This window comes from Danio rerio, chromosome 9, assembly GCF_052040795.2.
Source record: "Danio rerio strain M-AB ecotype USA chromosome 9, GRCz13ab, whole genome shotgun sequence".
NCBI classification, from domain to species: Eukaryota; Metazoa; Chordata; class Actinopteri; order Cypriniformes; family Danionidae; genus Danio; species Danio rerio.
The window spans coordinates 31380705-31406736 of record NC_141029.1 but is presented as its reverse complement, the minus strand read 5'-3'; the positions used below and the strand labels follow the sequence as shown (position 1 = coordinate 31406736).

At 32.8% G+C, this 26032-nt stretch overlaps 2 protein-coding genes across 3 annotated transcripts; one reads left to right on the top strand and one right to left on the bottom strand.

The window, feature by feature from the left end:
- Nucleotides 1-1313: 1313 nt before the first annotated feature.
- On the top strand, nt 1314-17771 carry arhgap20 (Rho GTPase activating protein 20). Its single transcript, XM_087267955.1, has 15 exons — nt 1314-1664; nt 3407-3486; nt 4593-4760; nt 6765-6914; nt 7514-7555; nt 7652-7736; nt 7823-7900; nt 8441-8507; nt 8627-8779; nt 9677-9858; nt 10691-10855; nt 12747-12874; nt 13453-13633; nt 13785-13896; nt 15364-17771. The coding sequence occupies exons 1-15, from the start codon at nt 1590-1592 to the stop codon at nt 16419-16421; spliced, it is 2724 nt and encodes a 907-aa protein (XP_087124081.1). The 5' UTR covers nt 1314-1589; the 3' UTR covers nt 16422-17771.
- On the bottom strand, nt 11806-25502 carry fdx1 (ferredoxin 1). 2 transcript variants are annotated; one of them, XR_015498696.1, is made up of 5 exons: nt 25299-25502; nt 22630-22754; nt 22134-22263; nt 19480-19670; nt 11806-12857 (listed from the first exon to the last, which is right to left on the bottom strand). XR_015498696.1 is itself a non-coding variant. In NM_001446880.1 (4 exons), exons 1-4 carry the CDS (start codon nt 25439-25441, stop codon nt 19541-19543), a joined length of 528 nt encoding a protein of 175 aa, NP_001433809.1. In that variant the 5' UTR covers nt 25442-25502; the 3' UTR covers nt 19268-19540. The 2 variants fall into 2 exon arrangements, 1 of the variants encoding a protein (NP_001433809.1); NM_001446880.1 differs by lacking the exon at nt 11806-12857 and having other exon boundaries at nt 19268-19670.
- Nucleotides 25503-26032: the final 530 nt, after the last annotated feature.

Sequence of the window (26032 nt, the reverse complement as noted above, 5' to 3'; positions counted from 1 at the left end):
CCTGATGAATAAAGGGACTAAGCCAAAGGAAAATGAATGAATAAATAGGACCATGGTGCTCATGGCGACCCGAGTTTGATTCCCTGCTCAAGATCCTTTGCTGACCCTTCCCCTCTCTCTGTTCCCAATATTTTCCTTTTTGTAACCTCCAAGGTCTTATCCAAATTAAAGGTGATAAAACCCCTAAAAAATAAAAAGACAGTTATAAAAAAAGTAATGAATTGCCATAGAAGATATATCAACATAAAAAAAACACCATTCTGAGACAGATGTACTGTATAGCTTCAGAATCAAGTGTGAGACCGAATTACAAAATACAATTTATATAACAAAATAGAATACGTAATAAACGAAATAACTATAGGCAGTGAATGAGTACAGTATTAGGAGTGAGGTAATACAAGAAAAAAAATTCCTTAAAGTGACAGTTCACCCCAAAAGAAAAAAGATTAATGAACAAAACAAGCACTATGAAAGTCAGTGGTTATTGTTTTCCATCATTCTACACAATAACTTCTTTTGTGTTAACAGAAAAGAAACCCATAAAGGTTTGTCAACTGAAGTAAATGGTGACAGAATGTTAATAATTGAGTGAACTATTGCTCTAAAATATGTATATATTTAGAAAGTATATATTTAACTATTTAACTGTTGGATTTTTCACTTAGTATTTCAGACAATGAATAAATAATTACTGCTAAAGTAATTTTAACTACAGTAAACTAATTCAAAACATCAGGCTAAATCTTTCATAACACTGAAGGACGTTAAAGCATGTTTAATTTATGAACATAGAACATTATCTTGACTTATTGATTATACTATTGTTTACAGAGTTGTGTTTAACCAATTTATAAATCAGTAAAAAATGTTGGCACTATTATATGAAGATCTCATTTCCTGTGTCTGACATTTAATTTACTTTATTAAGCAAACATTTGTTCAGATTTACTAAACAATCAGAAAGAAGAGACAACCTGATGGAGTACAGTGACTAAAGTATGAATACAGTTTAAACAAGCGTCAATCAAACTGGCTACATCTGGTGAGAAAAGAGGCTTAACTTTGTCTGACTATTTACTCATCCCGGTAAGGAGGGGGTATAGGGTGCGAGGACAAACCAAACCATTATTATCAAAAAATATTAAATAAAATCTCCTCAAAGTATCAGTCAAAATATCAAAATTTCCCAAAAATCAAACAGTTATAACAGCATACAGTTGTTCTACAAAGTGTAAACATGATCTCCTCTGTCAAAACTGTAGCCATATGTTGTATAGACAGACTTATATCCCATTATGAACCGAGATCCCGCCCCCTAAATCCTCCCCCTGCTGCTCAGAGACACAGACATAATCTTCCATCTTTCAGAGGGGAAAGACAAATACATTGCTCGGATAAATCAAAGTGTGGAGCTTGTGTAGGATCGAAGAGTGGATTTCAACCCTGGATTCAGTGTTTCTACCTCAGTGAAACAGAGAAGCGCAGGACAAAAGTGTGGAGAGGATTATCCAGAGGCAGGTGATGATATGGAAACATTGATCTGGTCAGACCTCTAAATCACCTCTAGTGTTTTTTTACTTTTGAATATGGGGCCACTACATGAGCCAGGATGGCAGAAGAGGAGCCGAACCAAAAGTTGTGGGGAATATCATCTCTCCAATGTAAGTAAAGCAATGCTAATGGATGATAAACAACATAACGTCATCATAAAAAAAAAAAATATATATATATATATATATATATATATATATATATATATATATATATATATATATATATATATATATATATATATATATATAATTATAACTATAAGATTATACATATAATGTGTGATGTATCCTGTGTTGTTTTAACTCAAATTTATGTAGTATGGGCAACTGTTGGGTTATTTATTTATTTTCTTTGCAGCATTTAACCCAAATTTGTTTAAAACTACTGAGATTATTTTAGAGTGAATATTGTTTTAGATTTTGTACATTATAGCCGATTAAATGTGATTAAATTATGGTACAGCCTATACTCTTTTACTTATACGACAGTGATTTGTTTTATTGTCACTCTGTTTTGCCAGATCAATACAGCTGGTGCAGAATTCTCCAGGGTTTAACTCCCATTCACAAAGCTCCATTAAGAAGATTAATAAAACAAATTCAGTAAAATAATTAAAAAGTACAATTCAAATGAAGGTAAAAGGAGATTAGTGAATGTAACAGCATAAAAAAAACGAATGATGTGCTAAAAAAGGCACATAAAATAGCTCAGATAATGAGGACACAACAATATTAGGGAGTATTGAATCACTCAGCTGTAATGTGATTTTGCGTTATATAAGAGATGCAATCAATACATTTAGTTTTTGTTTTACGTCAAACATATTAGCTCGCATTTTTGCAAAAGAATGTTAATTAACTAAAACTTGATTTGTATTTAAGATATGAACTTTTTAAATAGCTGTCAACTCAACCTACAATGCACTCAATGGATGCACTTGTCTTTTGGTATTTTTTTTTAGAAAATATAACAATATGTGCCAAATTTAGCAAACAGCTGAAAAAATATATAATAAAGAGCGGTACTTTCAACACTTAAATATACAATATTCATACAAATAAATTGACAAAATTTTCTCTAATATAAAACTAAACCGTATTTTAGCTTATTATTAATTAAAATATTTTGTAAATATGCTAAAACATCACACTTATTTGCCAAATGTACTGCTTTTAAATGACGATGTAAACATGTAATACATTTGTGTAGTTGTTGTTAAACAGACCTGAAGGTGGTTTCTTTTTAAGACAGCAGACTATATGGTTGAATTTATAAAATTAAACTTAAACGTTTACTGTAAAAATAATACTACACTTTATTTGATATAAAATATTTTTTACAAATGTATTTTTAGACAAATCAATTTGTCTAACCGGTCTAATCTTAAAGTTGAAGTTATAGGCGCTTTACCAAAAATAGCCACCAGGTGACACCCAAATCCATCCAGTTAGTTTGTTTTTAAGCACCTCCTGGCTCCTGCCTCAAGTTCTGCCTCAAGTCACCAAGTATTGAACCGTACGGTGACTGTCTGATATGTTTAGATTAGAAACGATGTGATTGTAAAACGCCTTAATTTTGTAAAACGAAACCTGACACCGTCCATTAGGGGGAGGAGCTCAACAATAGCATTTCGTTTCCATATTTATGCGACGTCCGATTTCCGAATGGTTTTTCACAATATGCATTTTGAGTTTTCAAGCTTTCAAATGATATACTATTTAGGAAGATCACTATAATTACTACATGCCATAGGAAAAATGCAGAAAACCAGCGTCTCTCTGATTTTCTGTGTGTTGTATGACGCTGATTACATCTTTTTAAATCGTACTGTCTTTTCTTCTTTCTCCAGAAATCCTTCTCTCAGCGCAGACAATCTGCTCCCTCAGTTATCCTCAGCAAAGCTCTTTCAAAGTCCAAACCTGTCTCCAGGTAATACAACAATTAAGCAAATTAACTTTAGATTTACTAAATATAATGATTATTCAAATGGTTATCAGTGTGTAAATAAATGGTACACTTTTACCATATTTCACATTTCATTCATTCATATGTTTTTATAGAGCTTTTACAGTGTAGATTGTGTCAAAGCAGCTGAATATAGAAATATGTACTAATATAGTAAATTGAAAATACAGTTTTGAGAGTTAAAATCATGGTTGTTATAAAGTAATAGCTGTCTTTTCAAAAGGTACATATTTGTACCTGAAGGGTCCATAACGGTACTTCAAACATTTTTTTCTTTTAGGTACATTTGGGTATTAATATGCACTTTTGAGGTACCATTGTGGACTCTTTGGAAACAAATATGTATCTTTTGAAAAGCTACTGTCCCCTTGACAGCTCCTGTACCTTTATTTCGGAGAGTGTAGATCAAACATGACCATTAAACCATTTTGCAGCCACACTGTAAAAAACTATATGATCGATTAGTCCTGACAGCTTGTTTTTAGGTTGTTGGCTAAGTTAATTATGTTCTGTCTTAGATTTATAAGGTATGCAAGCTGTCTAAGTCAGTTTAATATAATAAAAGTTCAACGGACTCATTATGTTAATTTGATTCAGCTTAAAATTTTATGGCAATGAGGATTTTTTACAGCCAGATTCAAACTCACCAAGCAGTTTGTTTCCCTCAAAAAGCATAATAATGTCACTCTTAGTGCTTGTGTGGCTTTAGAATATATTTTCATTTCTTTGAAAGGAGACAATGAAGAGATGCTACCAAAAGAAGCAGACTGTGTCTGTGTGTGTGGTCTTACAATCATCTGTGTATGTGTGTAAAAAAGTTGTCTAAAGAGTGTTTGTATTTGAAATCTACCTTTTATCTGACGTTCAGCTGTATCTCTGGAGCTCATTTCTCATTGGAGCAAGTGACAATGTGCTAACGTCAAAAGCCATAAATTATCACAAACCCACTGATAGGCTGGATGTGTTTAAGCAAACATCTACGAGGGATTTGTCTGTATTTTTTATGTTTTCCTGTGTTCTGCTGCCAGTATTGACTATTTTTCTTTTGTGCGTGTGTGTATGTGTTTCAGAGATTGTATATCTCAGGTTAGTCAGGACATCTGGGCCCTGATTCAGTCTCTTCTCAGCCCGACCAGAAAGCTGATTTGCCAAGGAAATGCGCTTCTGCAGACAGGCCTTCAGACCCAGGAGAGATACCTCATCCTCTTCACAGATCTGCTCATCATCACCAAGGCCAAGTATGGAAGAGGAAATTCACTGATGAGAAATAAACACTCACATGTGTCAGACTCAAAGACAAGATGTAGAATGTTGGTGACTAAAACTTAAAATTTGTCATTTTAAAATAAAAGTACAATTAAATAGTGCTTATTATATACATCCAAAGCATAAATGTACATATAAAATGCCTTTTTAATGTTTTGATAAAAAGCAAAATGTCAAATTATGGGAGAAATAAACGTCCGTCCTAAACCTAAACCAAAATAATAAAATCGATTAATTAATGGATAAATAACATTAGCCAAGGCATTTATATACTGCAACTCTCTGGTGATTTAAAGTGCTTCTTTTATCCTCATTTGTAAGTTACTTTGAATAAAAGCATAAGCTTAATGAATAAATGTAAAAATATTAAATTAGCGATTCCTGAAAAGTCCTTTTAATCTTTGACTACATAAATGATTCAACGGTTGAAGTTATCTTGCTTTCAAAAGTTACCATTCTAGTTTTTATCATGATTTGACTGAAAATACAGTGAATTTAGCAGTATTGTGAAATTTAGTTAGAAAATAATAACTTTAAATATCTAATAAAACTACATTTATTCCTGTTGTGACAAATTTGAATTTTCAGCATCATTACACCAATCTTCAGTGTCACATGAACATTCAGAAATATTTGCAACGTTTGGATTTGCTGCTCAAGAAACATTTATTATTACACTGAAAATATCTGCTTCTGGATTTACTTTTTAAAGTTTACAGTAGAAAACCTGATAGTGAGTTTCACTAATAATTACAAAGATTTACATGTGAAATTTTATTCATTTATTCATTTTTCTTTAACTTAGTCCCTTTATTCATCAGGGGTTAGCACAATGGAATGAACCGCTAACTTATCCAGCATATGTTTTACACAGCAGATGCCCTTCCAGGTGCAACCCAGCACTGAAAAGCACCCATACACTCTCTTATGCACATACATAAACAACAGACAATTTAGCTTACCCAATTCACCTATAGTACAAGTCTTTGGATTGTGGGGAAAACCAGAGCACCCAGAGGAAACCCACGGGAACAGGGGGAGAACATGCAAACTCCACACAGGAATGCCAACTGACTCGGCCGGGACTCGAACCAGCAACCTTCTGTGTTGCCTACATGTGAAAATAATTAAATATAATTTCTTATAAAATATGCTTCACAACTTTACACACTGTATTATTATCCATGCTGAGAGTAGTTGCGCTGCTTCATTTTGTTTATGCATTTTTGATGAATATAAAGTTTAAAATAACTTTGTTTTGAAATAGAAATCTTACACCATAAACATCTTTACTCTCCGTTTTAATAAATTATTGCATCTTTGCTGAATGAAGGCTTAAATCTTTAAAAAAAACCTGATTTAGACTTAGTGCGTATAGAGCAGAGGTGTCCAAACTAGGGCTCACGGGCCAAAGTTGGCCCTTGGTAACCTTTGATTTGGCCCACTATCCCATCTGAGAAGACAGTGACACTGATGGAGAGGGTTGTGCGAATGCCTTTAACAGAGATCGATTTCTAATTTACCATAAACTTTTTTGTTTGTTTGTTTGTTTGTTTTATTGCTGAGCTACACAAAAAAGCAAACTGAAAATAATTGATTAAATTAAATGTTGTAAATGAATCTTTTTTTTTTTTCATATAAATAGTCACTCAACGGATAGAGGACAATGATGGTGATGGGGTTGTTTTAACTGTAAGAAGTTCATTATAAAATGGAAAAATATAATGCATTAGTTAATATAAAATAATGTTTTTTATTTAAATAAATGAGGAACTCATTAATGGCAACTTTCATGTAAGAGTTTTTTTCTTTAACTCTTTAAGGCATATTTCACTTTGGCCCACCACGCTCAATCAAGATTGGTTAAAGGCCCTTCATAAGAAAAAGTTTAGGCACCCCTGATAAAGAGCAATAACACTTATGTGTATGTACAGTATGGTATAGTCCTGAATGTCTTTGCTCGTTGTTTGTTTTAGGTCGGTGCTGCAGGTGAAGCAGAAGGCATGTGTGCGGGTCAGCGAGATGTGGACGGCTTGTTGTGTGGATGAGGTTTGTGAGGCCAGTCCAGCTTCAGACAGGAGCTTCGTCATGGGCTGGCCCACCACTAACTGTGTGGCCACATTCAGGTACATATCTACACACATCCACTGTATATTAGTGTATTCACCATACTGGAGTTTCTAAATTTGACACACCATCCTAAAAATATTGATATACAACACCATTTCCAATACCACAGGTAGCAATACTCCTACAGCATTCATTCAAATTAGGATATTTATGTACAGGGGTAAACATTTATGCTGCTGTTTTGAACCATGTAGCATTTCAGTGAATTTAATTCGAACTTAATTTGAATTTTAGTATTGCAGAAGAAACTACTACTCTAAAACATTATTGAATACCAAATGGCCAAATACAACTAATAACACAAACAGAACAAATATGTAGATGTTACTTAGGTTAAAATCTTCAGGTCAGTCTAATTTAAGGTCAGTGATTTTGTCTTTAGATGTTGATTAATGTTAACGATAACAGCAAGTTAACCTTTCTTCCAATGTCTTTCAAAACGGTTTACTTTTTATGTTTGTAGGACCCTAACAAAGTGAAAAATAAATATTATATTGCTTAATTTTTTTATAGTACTTTTGTTAATTTGACTGTGTATGTATTGCTATCTATATGATTTCTCTTGTTAAAATAAATGTTTTGTGTGTGTCTACAGCACTTCAGAAGAGAAAGACAGGTGGCTGTTTCTCATTGAAGGGTCAGTCCTTCATACTTTTATTTAAAAAACTATACAATAATAAAAATAAAGAAATATGTCATCGATATCTATTATATAATCTCTCATTTTGTTTAGTTGTATAAAGGAAGAGAAAAAGTGTGATGAGCCGAAGATGATTCCGCTCAAGATATTTGCAAAGGATGTTGGGAATTGTGCCTATGTAAGGACTAAATGATTTGAGCTCTTAAAATACTGAACAGTAGTTTGGAAATGGAAATGAATGTAATTTTGCTTTTGTCTCTGTAGGCCAAGACTCTTTTTGTCAGCAACACAGATTGTACATCTGATGTCATTAGCACAGCACTGCAACAGTTTGGTCTTTCGGTAAGTTTAGATTGCACAACAACAACAACAACAACAACAACAACAACAACAACAACAACAACAACAACAATAATAATAATATAAATTATTGTATTATTAATTATTCTATTTGTAAATTAATAATTATTAGCATTAATACTCTTTAATATTAATATTTTTCTAATAAAAAATAATAATTTTTAGTTTTTAATTTATGGATTGCTTTTTAATGTGCAATAAATAAAATAATAATAAAAATAGTAATAATAATATTAATAGTAGTTTTTAATATTATTATTAAGTATTATTATTAATAATATTATGCTAATACAAATAGTTAATAATAATTGAATACATTTGTAGCAATTCTTATTGTATTTTTTTTATTACAATTTTATTAATGTTTTTTTATTTAACATTCGTTATTTTAGTCTTTGTTGTGATTAAAGAATATAATTCATATTATTATTGATTATAATATTTTTAAAGAATGAATAAATAAATATTTTATACTAATCTACTAATATTTAACTGATTGATTGTTTTGATGTTTCTTCACAGGGTGGAGTAACAGATTATAAATTGTGGGTGTGTTCAAAACAAGACGACACTCCATACCCGTTAATTGGTGAGAGCTGATCAGGAATCAAACATTTTATCTGTAAATTAATATATTAAATACAATAATTTTACTTTCCGAATATCTCCATGCTCAGTAAGTTTCTAAATGTGTTTTTGTTCCACAAGGTCACGAGTTTCCGTACAGTATCAAGATGAGCCACATTCGGCTGCTGCAGCGAGATGCAGTGACGTCAACCTACAGTCAGATGGCACTGATGCCCATTGATGCCCACTGTCAGTTCTTCCTGAAGCACAGTCAGATTAGCTGCACACACTCTGGTGAGATATGGGTATTTTCAAAATAGTACAGTAATACACATACAGTAATATGTTCTTTTTTTTTTGTATGCACATAATACCACCACAACTTGTGTTTTGCTCACAAATTTAACTAATACCTATCACCCAAATGATTGAATACATTAAGAATTTCAAGCAGTTTCATATTTGTATTCACGTTTTAAAATGTTATGCATAAATGTGCAAAAGATGCTGTATTTTATCAAATATATGCTAATTTGCATACATTTTTAGCACAAAAATCTAAGCACTGGATGAATTTAGATTCACAATTCTTAATTCTTATGTTTGACACATTTTATTAAGTCAACGGTTTTTACTGAAGTGATTTTAAATGTTTCTTTTTATCACCCCAAATTCAGAAATACATTGAACAGCCAGCATATGTATATGAAACTGCCGCTTTTAGGCTTTAATCCAAATTGTGCCGTTTTGGTGACTGTCACTTTAAATTCAAATGAGATTGTGCTCAACGCCCTCTTCACATTAGAGGCGGAGAGACAAATGCCTATGTGTAAGCATAGTGGCAAATTCAAAAACAAAACCAACCTATGCTAAGAAGGAAGGAGATTGTCATAAATAGGCGGGTCTTTCTCCTTCTGATGACACGTACAAAGGGAGAATATGTCAATAGTATTCAAAATACTGTTTTTATGAAGTGTGATTATAAAGAATAAAATGTAGATATTTTTACCATTACAAGCTGGCGATATTCACAGACTGTTGGCACACAACTGTGTTTAAACCCCTTGTAAAAGTGATTTTTGCACAATAGGTCCCCTTTAAGACATATATTCTACAAAAAGAGTCCATATAGAATAGAGATGTGCTGAAATCAATGTTTTGTTCCTCATCTGTCTGATGTTTCTCCTTCAGATCAGAAGAACAGGAGGAGGAGGATGTCTCTACTCAGCTGGGCATTTAAACGAGGCTCCAGCACTGAACGGTCTGTCCAGTCAGAATCTCCTACTTATACCATTGCATCTGCATCTGGACGACTGTTTGGTCGACCGCTCACTGATTTGATCAAGGATAATAGCTTGCCATCACCCATTGTGGTAGGTACTGACCAATTTACTTCTAGGCAATAAAAATGATAATAAAAAAGGTTCAAGGCAATAAAAAAGATGATTAAACCAAAGTGTGGTTTCTGGAATCTACATTTCACTGCTTTTAAAACATCATAATAAGAATGGACTGAAGTAGCATTGAATATTAAACACTTCAGAACTGTTATTGGTTCTTTGGTGTGTCGAAAACACATTTTGAGTAAACTTTAAATTTTTGGTTTATTTTATAAATTACTGTTGATAACAAAAAATAAATAAAATTAAGCAACTGCTTGAAAATCCATACATGCTCATATATATTCAATTAATATATGATAATTTGCTTATTTGAAACTTTGAAGGCTTGTTATTAATACTTCAAAAAATAAAACACATATAAACACTTCAATATATGTAACTATTAATGCCAAATCTAATGTTGGCCATAATCATCTTTTAAAAGCTGTTATGTTATATTTTTTAAACTGAAAAGTTGTGGATAATTCTGGATTTGTAATTGTGTTCCACATTTGAGTTTTGTGGTTACTGTGATATTTTGATTATACTTAAAACAGTTACATGCCTGGCATGGGAAATTTCAAACATATAATGAAGTAAATTTTGAAAAAAAAATAAAGAGAAAGAGAGAGAGAGAGAGAGAGAGAGAGAGAGAGAAAAAAAAAGCTGACTTAAATGTTTTCAAATTCTTTTTTTATGGTAATGCAATTTGTAATGTTAAAACAGGATGAATACATGTTGAACTATGTGATAGAGAACAGGACAATAAAAACAACACATTATTCCTTATTCATAATCTTAAACCCACCTGGTTTTTCTCCAGGACATGCTGAGGTGTTTGTGCAACGAAGGCGTCGTGACTCGAGGAATATTTCGGCGTTCTGCAGGAGTGAAGGCCTGTCGAGAGCTGAAGGAAAAACTGGATTCTGGCCACTACGAGGAACCGCTGACTGGAGAATCTGTACTAGTTACTGCTGCAGTGTTTAAGGTAATCTATGGAGAATGAGAAAACATTTATTCATGTACACTGTTCAAAAGTGTGTAAACATTTGAGTTTGTTTTTCAAAGTCTCTTACGATATATTTTTTATTTATTTGATTAAAAATGAAAGTGAAAACAATTATTGTAAAATATTATTATTAATTTAATAATAATTAGATTTCTATTTGAATATGATTTATATACAGTATATATATATATATATATATATATATATATATATATATATATATATATATATATATATATATATATACTGTATGTATATATATATATATATATATATATATATATATATATATATATAAAATAAATATAATAAAATAAAACTAATATATTTTGAATTCAAATAAAATAAATGATAACTGAAAATAAAATACATAAGCTAAATTACTAATACTAAGGCTGTGTGTTTACCTAAGGTGGTTAATTTTTTTCCAGTTGTTTTCAGTAAATGCCACATTTTTTAGAACACTAGCAGCATGACGAAGTGCTGAGCATCAGTTTCACGCAAACTGCCAAGTGCTCTTTGTTTTTCATGCTCTGACAGTTGGAAAAGTGCTCACGGCTTTTTTTTTTTTTTTTTTACAAGAGTGCTGACATTTTGAGATATGCAAAAATGCATCGGTGGACATGCGTCCTTAAACTTTTTAATAATATAAATAAATAAATAACAGAAAAAAACGAATTTAACCTATTATAAAAACTACAATGGTTAAACAAAGACCCTAAACAAAAAGTAATAAAAAAAGTTGCACTGCTTAAAGGCATAATGCACCCAAAAATGAAATTTACTCATATTATTTAATAAATCTATTACTTAGACGTGTAACTATTGACTTCCATAGTAGGAAATCAAATACTATGGAAGTCAATAGTTACAGTTGTTGTAAAAAAATAAATGAGTGAAAAGGAAGAGAAGAACCCAGTCCAGGAGACTCGGAACAAGCAGAATTCCTTTATTGAGATGTGTTGGTTAATCTGCAGTCATACAGCGTCTTTAAGATGTCCATGTGTCTGCAAGAGCCTACTAGAGGTCCGCAGACTGCAAGTTCTTTCACAAGTCTCTCACAAGTCTCACACAAGTCAATGATTTCATGGCTATATTGTGTTCTTAGGAGGAGGGGATATAGCTAAACAAAGCATGCAAATTAAGAGTTGTGGTCGGCAGGGTAAACTGCTTTTTCCGGCCAGATCTTATCATGTTCTGGAGACAAAACCTCCTGACCATTTGATTGAAAAGAGTAAACAATAGACACCCCATGCTGTGAAACTGATAATTGCATCACTTTGGCTTAGCCTGTAGTCAGCAAGGCAAAGGTTAAATGACCCTGCTAGCTGGCATGTCAATGAAATAATATAATTAAAAACCAGAGAATATTACTTTTTAGTTATACGTAGATTATTGTTAATTTGAAATTAGATGATATCAATTTATATTTCCACACAGGTTTCCAACAGGTTTACAGATATCTTCTTTTGTGAGTCACAGATAGGTTCGAAATGAGTAAAAAGTCAGTAAAAGATGAAAGAATTTTCACTTTTGATTGATTTATGCCTTTGACATATTTTGTTAAGTAAATAATTATTTGAGGAATAACATTGATTTTAAACTTTGAAAGACAAAGCATCGTCACGTTTAATCAATTTAGTGCATTCTTACAGAGTAAATAATGGATATTTATTAACTTTCTTTCAACTTATTCTCTGGTTTATCAGGGGTCCGCCACAGCCAAATAAACCACCAACTATAAATATTCATGTCTTTCTTTAAAAAAAAAAAAAAAAAACTGACCTCAAACTTTTGAACAGTTATACTCATCAGTAAACAATGACTTCATGGTCATGATTCTGCTTTCTCATATCTGTGGATCTGGTAGGAATTTGTACGCAATATACCTGGCAGTCTGTTGTGTGAGGAGCTTTATGAGCAGTGGATCCAAGCAGTGGAGCAAAAAGAAGAAAGAGACGAACACTTGATGGAGAGAAACCTGCAAGAAGTCCAGAGGTAACACTAGGATTAGCATATCAGCCGTTATAATGCTAGTTTACTCAGGATAAAACCTAGATAATGATGGATCAGGTCTGTAATATCACTGCACACCTTAAGCAGATTTAAGTTTAGTACCCATTTTAGCTTTATGAGTTTTTATGAGCTTACAGAGATTGAGAATGTTCTGTGGATGTTTAAAGGGATAGTTCAACCAAAGATGAAAAATTTGTCACTGTTCACTCTTCCTCAAGTGGTTCCAAACCTTTATGAATTGAAAACAATACAATATATACTATGAAGAAAGCTGAAAACCTGTTACCTTTGACTGCCATAGTAAGCAAAAGAAATGCTATAAAAGTAAATGGTCACTGGTTTCCAACATTCCAACATCTTTTGTGTATAACAGAAAAAGAAGAGACTAAAAAACACATTAATGGTAACAGAATTAATTTTGTGGCTAAACTCTGAATCGCTTTAAGTCACAAATCATAGGTTTATTTATATACATTTGGGTGTATTATAGGTATATTTGTTTATGTGATGAATTGTGGGATAATTATTAGCATTTTTAATTTTGTCATCAATCTGCTCAGGCTTGTTCAGCTGTTGCCTAAAGAGAATCTCCTGCTTCTGAGACACATTATAGCAATGCTTCATCAAATACAGCTCAATGCGGAGATGAACCAGATGAACTCATTCAACCTGGCTGTATGTATAGCACCAAGCTTTCTGTGGAGCAGCAAACTACAGACTCAGGAGAACCATGCCAGAATGGTGAGCGCACGTGTACATGTTTTATGATCATCAGTTTATTGTAATAGCTGCTGTAGTACACGTGTAGTCAGTATTATTACACTCCAAAGGACACAACAATGGATCTAGATGGAGGAATGAAAATGTAATTGCAAATGTAATCTGTGTGCAGGTGTGTGACCTTGTGCATGTCTTGATTGACAACTGCTGTGAGCTGTTTGGGGATGGAATTATAACCCTCTTAAAGGATTTGACTGAAGACAATAGAAGCAACCGCGGATCAGGTTACTATAAATACAGACACATTTCACAAACACATAAACACCAATATGGAACTGTACAATCTGTGCACGGTCAGCCTAAAAAATGTTTTACAGCCTTAACAACAATAACAAAAACAGAAAAGGAAACATTTGAAAAGTCTACACATTTAAAGTCGATACAACATTTACTGTACTTTAAAAACGTATTTAATATAGGAATACAGTATTTTATTTGAATAAAACTTTTTGGCCAACAATATACTGTTAAATTTTTACATTGTCCGCTTAAAAATGCTTAGGCTTTTAGCAAAAAATACGAAGAATAAGAATGTTAGTAAATCATGTTTACTTTATTAACAATTATTTTAAGTATTGTTTGTTTAGATAATCTTCATTAGCGTTACAAATCCTGCCCCGATTCTGTAAAAAATTACTTTTATAACAGCAATACAATTTTACAGTCACTCATATATATATATATATATATATATATATATATATATATATATATATATATATATATATATATATATATATATATATATATATATATATATATATATATATATATATAAGCAATAACACACAAGTAACGTGCATTGGCACAAGGCTGCAGATCGAGTGCCTTAGTGTCCCACCAGTGACCATTTATAGCCATATTGCACTGCTACGAGTGTGATATTGCGCTTATATAACAGTTCAGCGGCATAATCATGTATTTAAAAAAAACAAACAAACACAAAGACTCTTAAAAATCCTTTTATTCTAGGAACTACTTTCTTCCGCCGTTCATTCACATATGCAGCTGATGTCAGAACAGCAGAAACTGTTGCTAATTCACAAACGTCACTTTATAGCTAGTATTTGAATGATTCTCTAGCGTAATGTCTAAAGTGATGACAAAACAGGTGATTTTGCTCACATTTTAAGTTTATAAGGCTGAGCAGCATGAAATGCCATCAGTCTTGAGACATTTCCCAGTATTTCTCTGTTGCAATCGGGAGATCACAATAATTAATCCCAAAAAAAGCAAAGCAAAGACTAACAGAAACACTACCAGACTATGGCATAAATACAGCACTAGATCAACTTCAAAAGTTACTTACCCGTTTTATGTTTTGATCTCCTGTAGTTTGAAATTAACATAGTTTTCTTCTCTAAGGACATTATTTATGCTGTCTCTGTTGCCATCTTGTGGCAAAACATCAACCGTCTTAGCTCTGCTCAGTATGACAGGCTGATGGATGATGACATGCAGCATCTCTGAAATTATGAATATTTAAAAAAGGCACTATCTTACAAAAACAGCCTTAAAACTTGTTGTCCAACAGCTGCAATATTTGTCAATAATTAATATATATATATATATATATATATATATATATATATAATATATATATATATATATATATACATATATATATATATATATATATATTTTTTTTTTTTTTTCCTCAATCTAAACTATTTTTATGTTCTCACCTCTAGTTGGCTCCCTGCACCAGATGTCAGACTCGGGTTATGAGAGTCTAAAGAATGAAGTAAACACAGACACAGAGGACATTTCTAAGACCAGACCTCTAAAAGACAGTCGTAGTATGGACTCTCTCATGTCTCTAAGTGACTGCGACCTCGACTGTCCAGAAAACAAGACCTCTTCCAACCCACTGACGCGTATCAGAAACTTCACACCCACCGTGCGTCAGCCTCGATCCCTCACATTACAGAGACACTCCATGCCTGCCTTTGCTTTGACTTCTCATGAGCAGAAAACAGCCCGAGAGAGAGCCGAAGACCCAACGAGAGAGTTCCAGAGACCCGACGAGGTCAACAGTAATGTGTTTTTGGAAGCCAGCTTTGAACAGCTTCATTTCCTGAGGGAAAAACAATCACCCCCGACCTCCAATGTAACTTCACCAGCGCTCTCATCTGTGAGCTCAATGGAATGCACTTTTTCTCCTCTGAACTCTCCAGCCAAGTTGCAATCTGATTGGCTCGTTCCAAATGATGCAGATTACCAAAAATCTATCAGCTTTCAGAGTGAGAAACTATATCCTGCAAATCATCAGATGAACAAATCGGGGAATTTACTGTCTAAATTGACCAAAAATCCTCCTTCTTATGAACAAGCCTTGCAGCAGCTAAACCGAAAGGCAATCTTACAGACTCAACCCCCACAGAACGGGAAAGGCCTTTTCTACAAGGGACCTGTGAGCACTTTAGGAGACTACCAGGTGTCTCCTGCTCCCATCAGGTTCACCTGCCAAGCCAATACAGAAGAGGAGAGCAAGTTGCCACAGAGTGTGTTTTATGGCCAGAGCTGCAAGTTGACGATGCACAGGGAACAGAATGCAGATATGAAGTCTAGCAAACTCTCTGAGCAGCAGCTGAGGTGTAAAGCATTGGATTTGCATCCCTCCTCTGGGAAAATAGTTGGGGATTTCATTATCGATGCTTCCCCTATCGCTGAGAAGCTGACGAAGAAGCAGGCAATTGGGAAAGGACGCAGACTCAGCTGTTGCAGCAGCAGCCAGTGGGTTGTATGAAGCCAATAAAAAATAATGTTTTTAACCAACACATAACCACTGGCATTAAATTAATGGCAATAATGTGCCATTTTAAGATTACAGTATAAGTAGATTTTTGCACAAATTTTATGCATGCACATCGCCCGATTTTCTAATACGGAAGGCAGTAAACGTCCAAACAAATATGGAATATAGAAGGCAGTATGGATCAAATAGAAATATGAAATTTGACCATGTAAAGAGTGCATTGGGATGGTTTTAAATGGGTGTCTTTAGTTCGTGCAGACACATAGTTTGACCATGTTATGGTGGCAATTTTTATCAAGACATGAATACATGCACACATACATACAAGTCAGTATACCTTTACAACATCCTTGACAAATTAACCCATCTGTTTGTATGCATATATTTAAATGGATTTCTTCACATTAATCAGGTTTCATAAAAGGTAGAGAAAGAAAAGAAAATTTAAGGAATAAAGTGACATATCAAATGTGTTCATTAAACGTAGGGGTAACCATGAGTTATATTCAAAAATAACAATAATGTCGACAACAAAATGCATTTTAATTAAATAATATTTAGATATTTGTTTGATAAAATAAGACAAAAATAATTTGTCCGATTTTTTTTTTCTGGCTTAAGGCTATTTTAAAGCTTTATTTGTGAAAGTGTCATTTAAAAACCAGCAGACTAGTCTAAAATAGAGCTCTTTCGTTGGTTATCGTGCTTGTTGATGTGTTGACATGGTCAAATTACACATTTTGATCAATACTTTTATAGCCTTCCATGTTGCCACAACTGTAGTAAACACAACGTACGCACAGCTCTGATTTTTCTCGTACCAAGTGTCCACAAGGTGTCAGCACTGAACTGTATAATTGTGCATTCAACTGAAAGTGTACATACAAATTAAGTATTCAGTATCTAACAATTGATTGCTACATATTAATAGAAAGATTCATATTCCTTTTGTAATATTTTAGCTATTTTTCTAATACTTAATTTATATTAATTCTAACAAGTTTCAAGCCATATCACTGAAATCTCAAACTTTGAGCATGAAATGCCTTTTTTGTAAATATCTTTGATCATAACAAAACAACATTTTGTTGTAAGTGTAACATGTTTCCTTTTACAGTATATCTTTCATTATGCAAGTAAAACTATTTAAGGTATTTATTTAAAAGCAGCACACAGTCACAAAACTTCTTTTCAGGATTACGTTGGGAAATACGTTCCTTGTTGAACCTAAAACAATTAAGTATTTTAAATATTTTAATCCTAAAAGATGAATGGCACATTTCTGAGCTCCAACAGGATTATATACACTGATATTTGTGAGAATTTTAAAAATGAATGTATCATTTTTGTTTGACTGTAGTGAGATTGTAAATACAATACTGTACTTCATAAAAAGGCTATTTAATGTAGACATACAGTATGTACTTTGAATTTCATGTTTTGTTAAACTATAAATGTTATTAAAACCAGTAATCCCATATGAGTTTGCCCTAGTTTTTCAACATATTTCAGCTTAAAAGTTGCTCATGTCTAGATTTTTTTGCGCCACAATTGCATTAAATAATAATATTGAAATAAAAATATCTAAAAACAATTAAAACTTATGTACCTTGAGAATGATTAAGCTTACAACTACTGATACTACTACTACTACTACTACTACTACTACTACTACTTTTACTGATTAGTGATGCTCCGATCAGGATTTTTGCAGCCAATAAAGAGTACTGAATACTTGTCATGGTGATCAGCCTATACGGAGTACAGATTCTAATGCTTCAAGCTTTATAATGCATTAAGCACATTTTTCCATCCCTTAAAAGCGTCTTATAACCATTAAGGTGTGAGCGTGTCATGGCCAGAAGCAGCTTTAAAGAAAATAATTCATCCATTCATTTTACTTCGACTTAGTCCCATATTCATCAGGGGCTCACCACAGCGGAATGAACCGCCACAGAAAAAAAACATAACACGGATATAAAAATTGGTAAGAAAAATTACAAAATGCAATTTGGAAACATTGCAAATGATCAAAGAAGAATTTAACATCTCAATCAAGAAAAAGTTTGATGCACAAGTTAAAATAGGATTAAAAACTACTGTTTTTTTGTAGTAAGTATATTACAAGTTATATTATTAAATATTCATGTTAAAAATAACAATACATTTTTTTCATCTAAAAAATTCCAGGCAGCTTTAGTGAATTTGCAATATTGTCAAAAACACAAAACTTTCAGTTGTTATCTCTAAAAATGCCTACATGCCAGACCATTCAAATATTTTGCTTGTCTTCAACAATTGACAGCAGCTCCACAGACTCTCACAGCAGCTTGATCGCTCAATGATTTGCACTCGTGATAGCTTTACTGCTCAATTAATTTAACCTAAGAAGTATAATGCTTAGAACTTCACTAAATGTGCCTCTCACGATTTGTTCTCTTGCTCATTCACGATCGTCTCCATGATTTGCAGGTATTTTAACTAATTTTTGGGGATCATGGAGCCGGTATGAATATAGGGAAGACTCGCTGAGCCTCTGGGAGAAATCATAAAGTTGGATGAGACTAGGGGTGATCGCTTCGCTTGCACCACAGCAGCTCAAAACACTGGATAAGCATTGGTGATGGATGGATGGATGCTTGTAAACTCGTAAACAAACCCATGCGATCGGTTCATGAGATGAGATCAGCCAGATTGGCGAGTACCGATTGAGTCATGAAATGTGATTATCGGCCGATACCGATCGAAGCATCCCTGACTGATTCTACTACTACTACTACTACTACTACTACTACTACTATCATTACTATTATAAAGAGTAAAACAAATAAGGCAACTTAAAAAGTTAAACATAGTATTTATTGCAGTAAGTCAGCTACAGGCATATCTGCAATTTAAAACCAGATGAGTGTTGCAGAATCTGCACAATTAAAAAAAATACAATCACTGAAATTATAAAATCTACTCACGGCAGTATGTAAATAACATAAACGATAAATGTTATCATTTAAATTGTGGTTTTCTATTAAAATAGTACATATTAAAATACCTGCTATTAAAGATATCTCCATATTGCAGTGTTTATGATATACAGATGGGCTTTATTCAGATTATATTTTGGGTGGGGCTGTGGAGGACTCTTTTTCACTGTCAGCTCGAGCATCAGAGATCACATCTGGCACGCGCAGTATCATCCCGTCCAGATCCTTCCTCAAACACACCTGACAGCCCAGACGAGACCTGGAGATAAACATGCAAAGCAGAAACTGAGGTGAAGGTCAGTTAGGAGTATTCAGATTAAAGTTCAAGGCTCAGTATGATTATTTCATGTACAGTACAGTCATTTGCAACAACAAATGAACGCAACACCCTAATGCTATTATTAAAACGTCAAAAGACTATTATTTGTGTAAATTAGAGAAATCCATGATCAGGCAAAGCAAAGTGCTGTTCCACTTTCTACAGGTTTGCACAAACTGCTCCATTAGTTCAAATAAAATTAATTAACAGTAACTGATAAAACTTAAAAAGACAGACTTGTTCTGGGGTCTGAAATCAAAATTTCTGCAGACTTCAAGTAAATTCAGGTCTTTTTAAGACCCTTTTAATACCCTTATAAATGAAATTTAGATTTATACAGGGCTAAACACTAATATTTTTTTGTAATATCCTGGTTGGGCCAATAGAATTGGAAAAGAACAAATGTAGTTATTTCTTGACCACATATACTAATGTGTCTAGTTGTATGCACTTTTTCCAAAACGTTTCTTTTTTTTAATGACAAGTTTAGCATTGTCAAATGTATATTTATTTTGAAAAATAACAACTCCTAGGTTTTTCATTAGGTTTTTTGTTTTCTCTTTCCGATTTTGAAAATTAAGAAAATTAGCTGTAAAAAGGTCTAACAGGTGTTGTAATTTGTATCTCTTTACAAAAAAATAAAAAATAAATAAAATTTGTTTTGTTTTTGAAATTTAAGATAATTTAAAAGACTTTAAGACCCCGCAGACACCCTGGAAATGGAGGAGTTTATTTATAAAAACAGACAAACCCGTTTTTAGTCATTTTCAGATACCATGTTTTATGTTGTGTACTAAAGAGTAAAATGGCAGAAAGGTGATTTAGGGAAATGACACACTGGAATTCATAAGAGATGTTAAGAAATTATGTTTTAATATTGATTATTGAAGAGCACAATAGCACCAGATTTCTATAACCATACTAAAAACAGTAGATTTAAATGTTTTGTATTCCTCGGCCCTTTTTAATTCATTGGTGTCATTCACAATGCCTCATGAGATTGAAGTTCTTTTCTCATTAGATGACCAATCTTTTAGCCATATTTTTTTTACCCAATTTTCATACATTTTCATACAATCAAAGATTGTAACATTTGCAGTTTAGTTTGTATGGCTTGTTTTTACTTTGAATATCCCTTGAGGAAAAATAAATGGGAAACATTCTTCCAAAACCAGTTCTGCCAAAAATGTGGGCATGTGCAGGCACTAATGCACATCATTAGGTTAGGCTCATTTAAAATGAGCAAAATCTGTGTAGAAACAGTCACCACTGATCACAGACAGATTCAATATTATTCAATTTGACATTTATGTTTGTCAAAGATGAACATGCCAGATAGAGATGTTCACTAGTGTGAGCGGTCTTGCTTTCAGTCAAAAAAAAACCAGTCCTTTCGTTATAATATCACCATGTTTAAGGTCTGATTTCTTTAAAAATCAGTGATCTTCACTGCCTGATAGGGTCTCAGACCGGACAAGAAGCCCTGCATTAAATTCCATTTCCCCCATCATGTCTGTAAATGTAGGATTTTATAAATATCAATTTATAACAGTATTTTCAATGGAGTTTCGGCACTCACCTGCTGATCCTGAGAGCTCTAGTGCTTACACGTTCTTTCATTTGGTTTTACGCTTGAACAACTAAATAAATGCTAAAGTCTATTTAACTGAATCTATTGTAAATACATTACAACACCGATGCTGTAAAAGGAACCTTATGAAATTGAAAATAGTCACATTAAGCTTTTACCAGAAAATTATAATTGGCTGAAAAACACTAGCTGTGCATATAGCCCATTGCCAAAATAAGACAAAAAACAAAAATGGTGAAGCATCCATGCTGAGTTGTATAGTCAGGCACATTTGTTCTTCCCTGATTGTGCTGATTAAAGGCATGAAGGAAAACTTAATTTATTGAGTTATGGTTAAAATAACAGTGAAATACTGTCCTCCTCTAAAATAGTTTTTTGTAACCCTATAACGCTAGTAATGCTTTATTATTACTGGTTGCCTATTCAATACTTAAAAAAAAAAAAAAAAAAAAAGGCCTATAACCATGCATTTTACTATTTTAATACATGACATGATTTTGCTTAAAAACTAATGAAATCAAGTTTCCAACACAAACAGTTGGATGTGAGCCTTTTACAGTCAGGGACTGCTTTAGATGCTTAAACAGACAGGGCAATCATAGAGTGCAACAATGTTTACATTTACAGGGGAATAAACCTATAAATGGTTTACTGATTCTTTTCTCTACATACAGTATATGGAACTTTCAAACTGGACTACTTCAAACTGTAGTCCATTCCCAAAACAAAGCTACGAATTGGACAAATATTTCTTATTGTTCGGTCATTTGAAGTTTCAAAGCATAAAGCAGAAACACCCAGGGTTCACTCACGTGTCTGTAAGCCCATAAGCCAAGTCCAGCATGTCCATTTCCTCATCAGAAACGGGTCCAAGCTTCTTATAAACGTCCTCTTCGAAAATAAGGTGGCACGTAGAGCAGGCCAAAGTTCCCTCGCATGCACCTAGTTCAACCCGAAACAGACATACAGAAATATTAGGCTGCCAGTTAACAAGCATGACCAGCATTAAAATACCTTTGTACTACAGTACTAGCTGTTCACCTCATTTTACCTTTGGATTACATACATAAAGCCAACAAAGACCAGTTTACAACATTTTTTATTTGATATGCCACATATATTATATACATGTGTGTGTTTTTTTACTTAATTTACCCGTATAAACCTGAAAACAATGTCACACCAAGCAATTTTAAGGGTAAGAGCAGGTAGAAATAAGAAATCGTCAATTTTATTTGTGCACATTTATACCTGAAGTTTCCAAACACTTTGCACTTGCATCTTTTACACTATTCTTAAATATCTTACCAAATCCATCAATATCTAGATCACGGTCGACAACAACATCAAGTAGCGATTCTCCAATTGAAGCTTTCACCGTAATCCTTTTTCCATCACGATTTAGGAAATGAACAGTCACCTTCTCTTCAGCCCTGCATAGAAACACTTGTTTAAGCATTACAATGCAAATCTGGAATCACCATCAATTCTTAGAAGTGAATTATGAAAACCTAGAACAACGATTTCTTGTATTCTTAAGCACCTTTTCTGAAAATATGGGATAAACTTTTGTAGTTGATCTCAAGGGATTCCCTTGAAATGTAAAAAGCTTTTATCTGGAAAATGAGCATAAATAATAATAAATGTTGAACTTGAAGGACTGGACAAACTACATCAATATCTCTTTTGTTTTTCTGCAAATTAATCAAGTATAAATAGTTACATTTTTTAATAATTCTGGTAATTTCTCTATTATTCATACGGATTGAACGTCAGGAAAAGTTTTATGCTGAATGCAATGAAGAATGGTCTCCCACTGGTCAGTACACAATAACATGAACTCACCAAAGCCGCTATAAAATCCTCCTGAGAAAAGACGATTTATGCTTGGAGGCTCAAACACAAAGGGAGGATAGAGGGGATTTCAGTGCAGTGGTCTTCAGTAAGCAAATACAGATATTTTTAATAATGTCTGTTTATTTTGTACATTTATGTTTAGGAGTGATACAGAAGATAAAAGAGCTAAAATACTGTTTTACACAAACATACAATAGTCAACATTTGAAGTAGATCATCACCTTTCATCAAAATTGTCCTAAAACGTTTAAACAGCACCCGTTCTTGTTCTAGGACAATTGTGGAAAACATTTTTGATTCACTTCGAATGTTGACTACTGTATATATTGTAAAAAAAGACTCCAGTTCTCGCCAAGGCTGCATTTGTTTAATCAAAATAAAAACAGAAATATTGAGAGGTCACTGCAATATATACATTTCTTTTTAATTAAATACTCATAATAAAACATGGTATTATATAAATATGGCAACTACTAAGAATAACTAAATATTTTGTTATGGTACATGGTATTCATTTAACAGGTTATATTTATTAAAAAAGCAATAAATTATTATTTAAAAAGTATTTTTGTGATAAGCAATTATTATTTGGCAAACACAAGTCCCCTTGTTTATGCATCTGTAAATTGTTTCTATCAGTCGATCAAAAAATTATTTGACTTTTTAACCACTACACATGATCCATCAAAAATCATTGTAATATGATGACTTGGTTCTTAACATTTGTTATTATTAATGTTGAAAAAGATTGCAATGGATCGTTTAATCATTTGTGGTGCCTTAAGGATTCTTACAATATAAGTTAAGTGCATCTTTAAGTATTGCATTCATTTATTAGAAAGAACTCTAAATGACCCAAACTTTAAAACACTGCATGAATGAAAGAACAGTCAGTTATATACATTTGTAACCTTTAACCAGTACACAAGATCCATCAAAATACTTTAAAATGATGATTTGGTGCTTAAAACATCTGTTATTATCAATGTTGAAAAAGATTGCAATGCATTGTTTAAACTTTTGTGGTGCCTTAAGGATTTAATTAGGTGCATCTTTGTAAAACTGATGTATTGATTTAATTTAATTTAAAGGAATCTAAATGACCCCAAACTTTAGATTAGTGCAAGTATGAATGAACAGTCAGTTATATAGCATTACCCTGAACAACGGTCAACATTGGGAAACATGAATTTCGCAACTGAACAATCAGAATAAAACACTCCAGAGATTGATTTAAGCACAAATTACGATCTGAGAAATATAATACACCTAATACACATCCAGTGTAATCACTAAGAGTGAATGTAAAACTGGCCAATAGTGAAATTACTAAACGTTAAATCTCCATCCGAACTATTCCTTTAATCATACATGCTCTGTTATCAAAGCATTCAAATCAACAGTCTACACTATTTAATCTAATTTTTTATGATTAGATCTGGTGACTTAGAAAGATAACATTTAATTATACAGTAAAATACATTACACACAAAGCACACCAGTAAGCCGATGAACTTGAACTACAAAAAACAAACTGTCAAGAAATGGTTTAGCATATTCCTAAGCTGGAAAAAAAGATATCTGTTCACTTAAGCCATTGCAAAAAAATATCAACGTCAATGTATCTGGCAATTAAACACCCAACTCGGTGTCAATGCAAACTGATGATTTGAGAGCAGCTTATCTAAACCATGACTTTTACCCAAGTGATCTCAAGGTCATTTTAGTAAATAAATAAAATTACTTCTCTCACGTTTACAGTTCTCTGTGCTAACATACAAATCACAGAGGTAGGTCATCACAATAACTATCAGCATGAGCCACTATCATTTCAATAAGCACTGCATATTTGCATTTTATATTATTAACATTATATTCATTGCTTTGTAATCTGAACTTCACGAAACCGAGAATAGTGACGTTTAGTTATATGGATATGCTCATAAAGTATTTCTTTTACAATTAAAAAGTCGTATTGACATTTAACGTAATGACGTTCACGCAATTTATGTAAGCTACGCTGTTAGGAACGCAACTGCGTACAGTTATATCAAACCCAATTCCTGACAAAACAATACGTTTTAATCACTTAATGTTTGTGTACTTTGGCAGTTTCTTACCTTAGTGAATTGGCGTATGTGTTTATTCCTCTAATGTGTGTGTAGCTCTGAGGAAACGCTCTGGTTTGACTGATTGTTTGTTGTGCAGCTTGACGCATAACAGCCGCTCGCTGGAGAAACGCTCTTAAAACACACGCAGACATTGCAATACTGTAAATACTGTCGACGGGTCGCCGAATAACTATCTACCAAGGTTGCATGAGTGACTGACTGAATGAAACTTTCGACTATTTATATGAGGCGGAAACAGAGCTGGACGGTCGTGACGTCAATTTGTAGGACAACCCGGAAAGAAATCGTCATATGTTACTTAATTACAAATAAGGTAAAAGTTTCATTTAAAATTAATCATCGTACAAACCTAGTGAATACTCTCTTAGTAAGATATGAAAAAAGATATTGATACTAATTGTTTATTTTGTAAGCAACTCCCAGAGTCCTTATAGTTCACTTGTTTTCAGTTACTGTAATTTGTTTTGGAAAGATTTTTCTCTTTTTGTCATTGAGAAGGAATGCAAGACCTTTCCTTACGAAAAATGTTTTGTTTGGTTTTGTTATAATAAAATAAAAACTACATAAAAAGAAAATATATTTTCTTATCTTATTAACACAATTTTATATATGTAAATGTACATTTTCAAACCAAAAATCTCTTATACAGTTTAAGTCAAAATTATTAGCCCCCTAGAATAACCTTATGAAAAAAAAACCACATGTAGAGGCCTATATATATA

Bases quoted from the DNA above. Each gene is read 5' to 3' on its own strand.
- arhgap20 (XM_087267955.1), top strand. From the start codon at position 1,590: ATGGGGCCACTACATGAGCCAGGATGGCAGAAGAGGAGCCGAACCAAA. The intron at 7,556-7,651 runs GTCAGTCCTTCA...CATTTTGTTTAG, and splicing joins TGGCTGTTTCTCATTGAAGG to TTGTATAAAGGAAGAGAAAA. The intron at 10,856-12,746 runs GTAATCTATGGA...TGGATCTGGTAG, and splicing joins TTACTGCTGCAGTGTTTAAG to GAATTTGTACGCAATATACC.
- fdx1 (NM_001446880.1), bottom strand. From the start codon at position 25,441: ATGTCTGCGTGTGTTTTAAGAGCGTTTCTCCAGCGAGCGGCTGTTATG. The intron at 22,755-25,298 runs GTAAGAAACTGC...GTTTCTATGCAG, and splicing joins ACATACGCCAATTCACTAAG to GGCTGAAGAGAAGGTGACTG. The intron at 22,264-22,629 runs GTAAGATATTTA...GGGTTGAACTAG, and splicing joins TCTAGATATTGATGGATTTG to GTGCATGCGAGGGAACTTTG.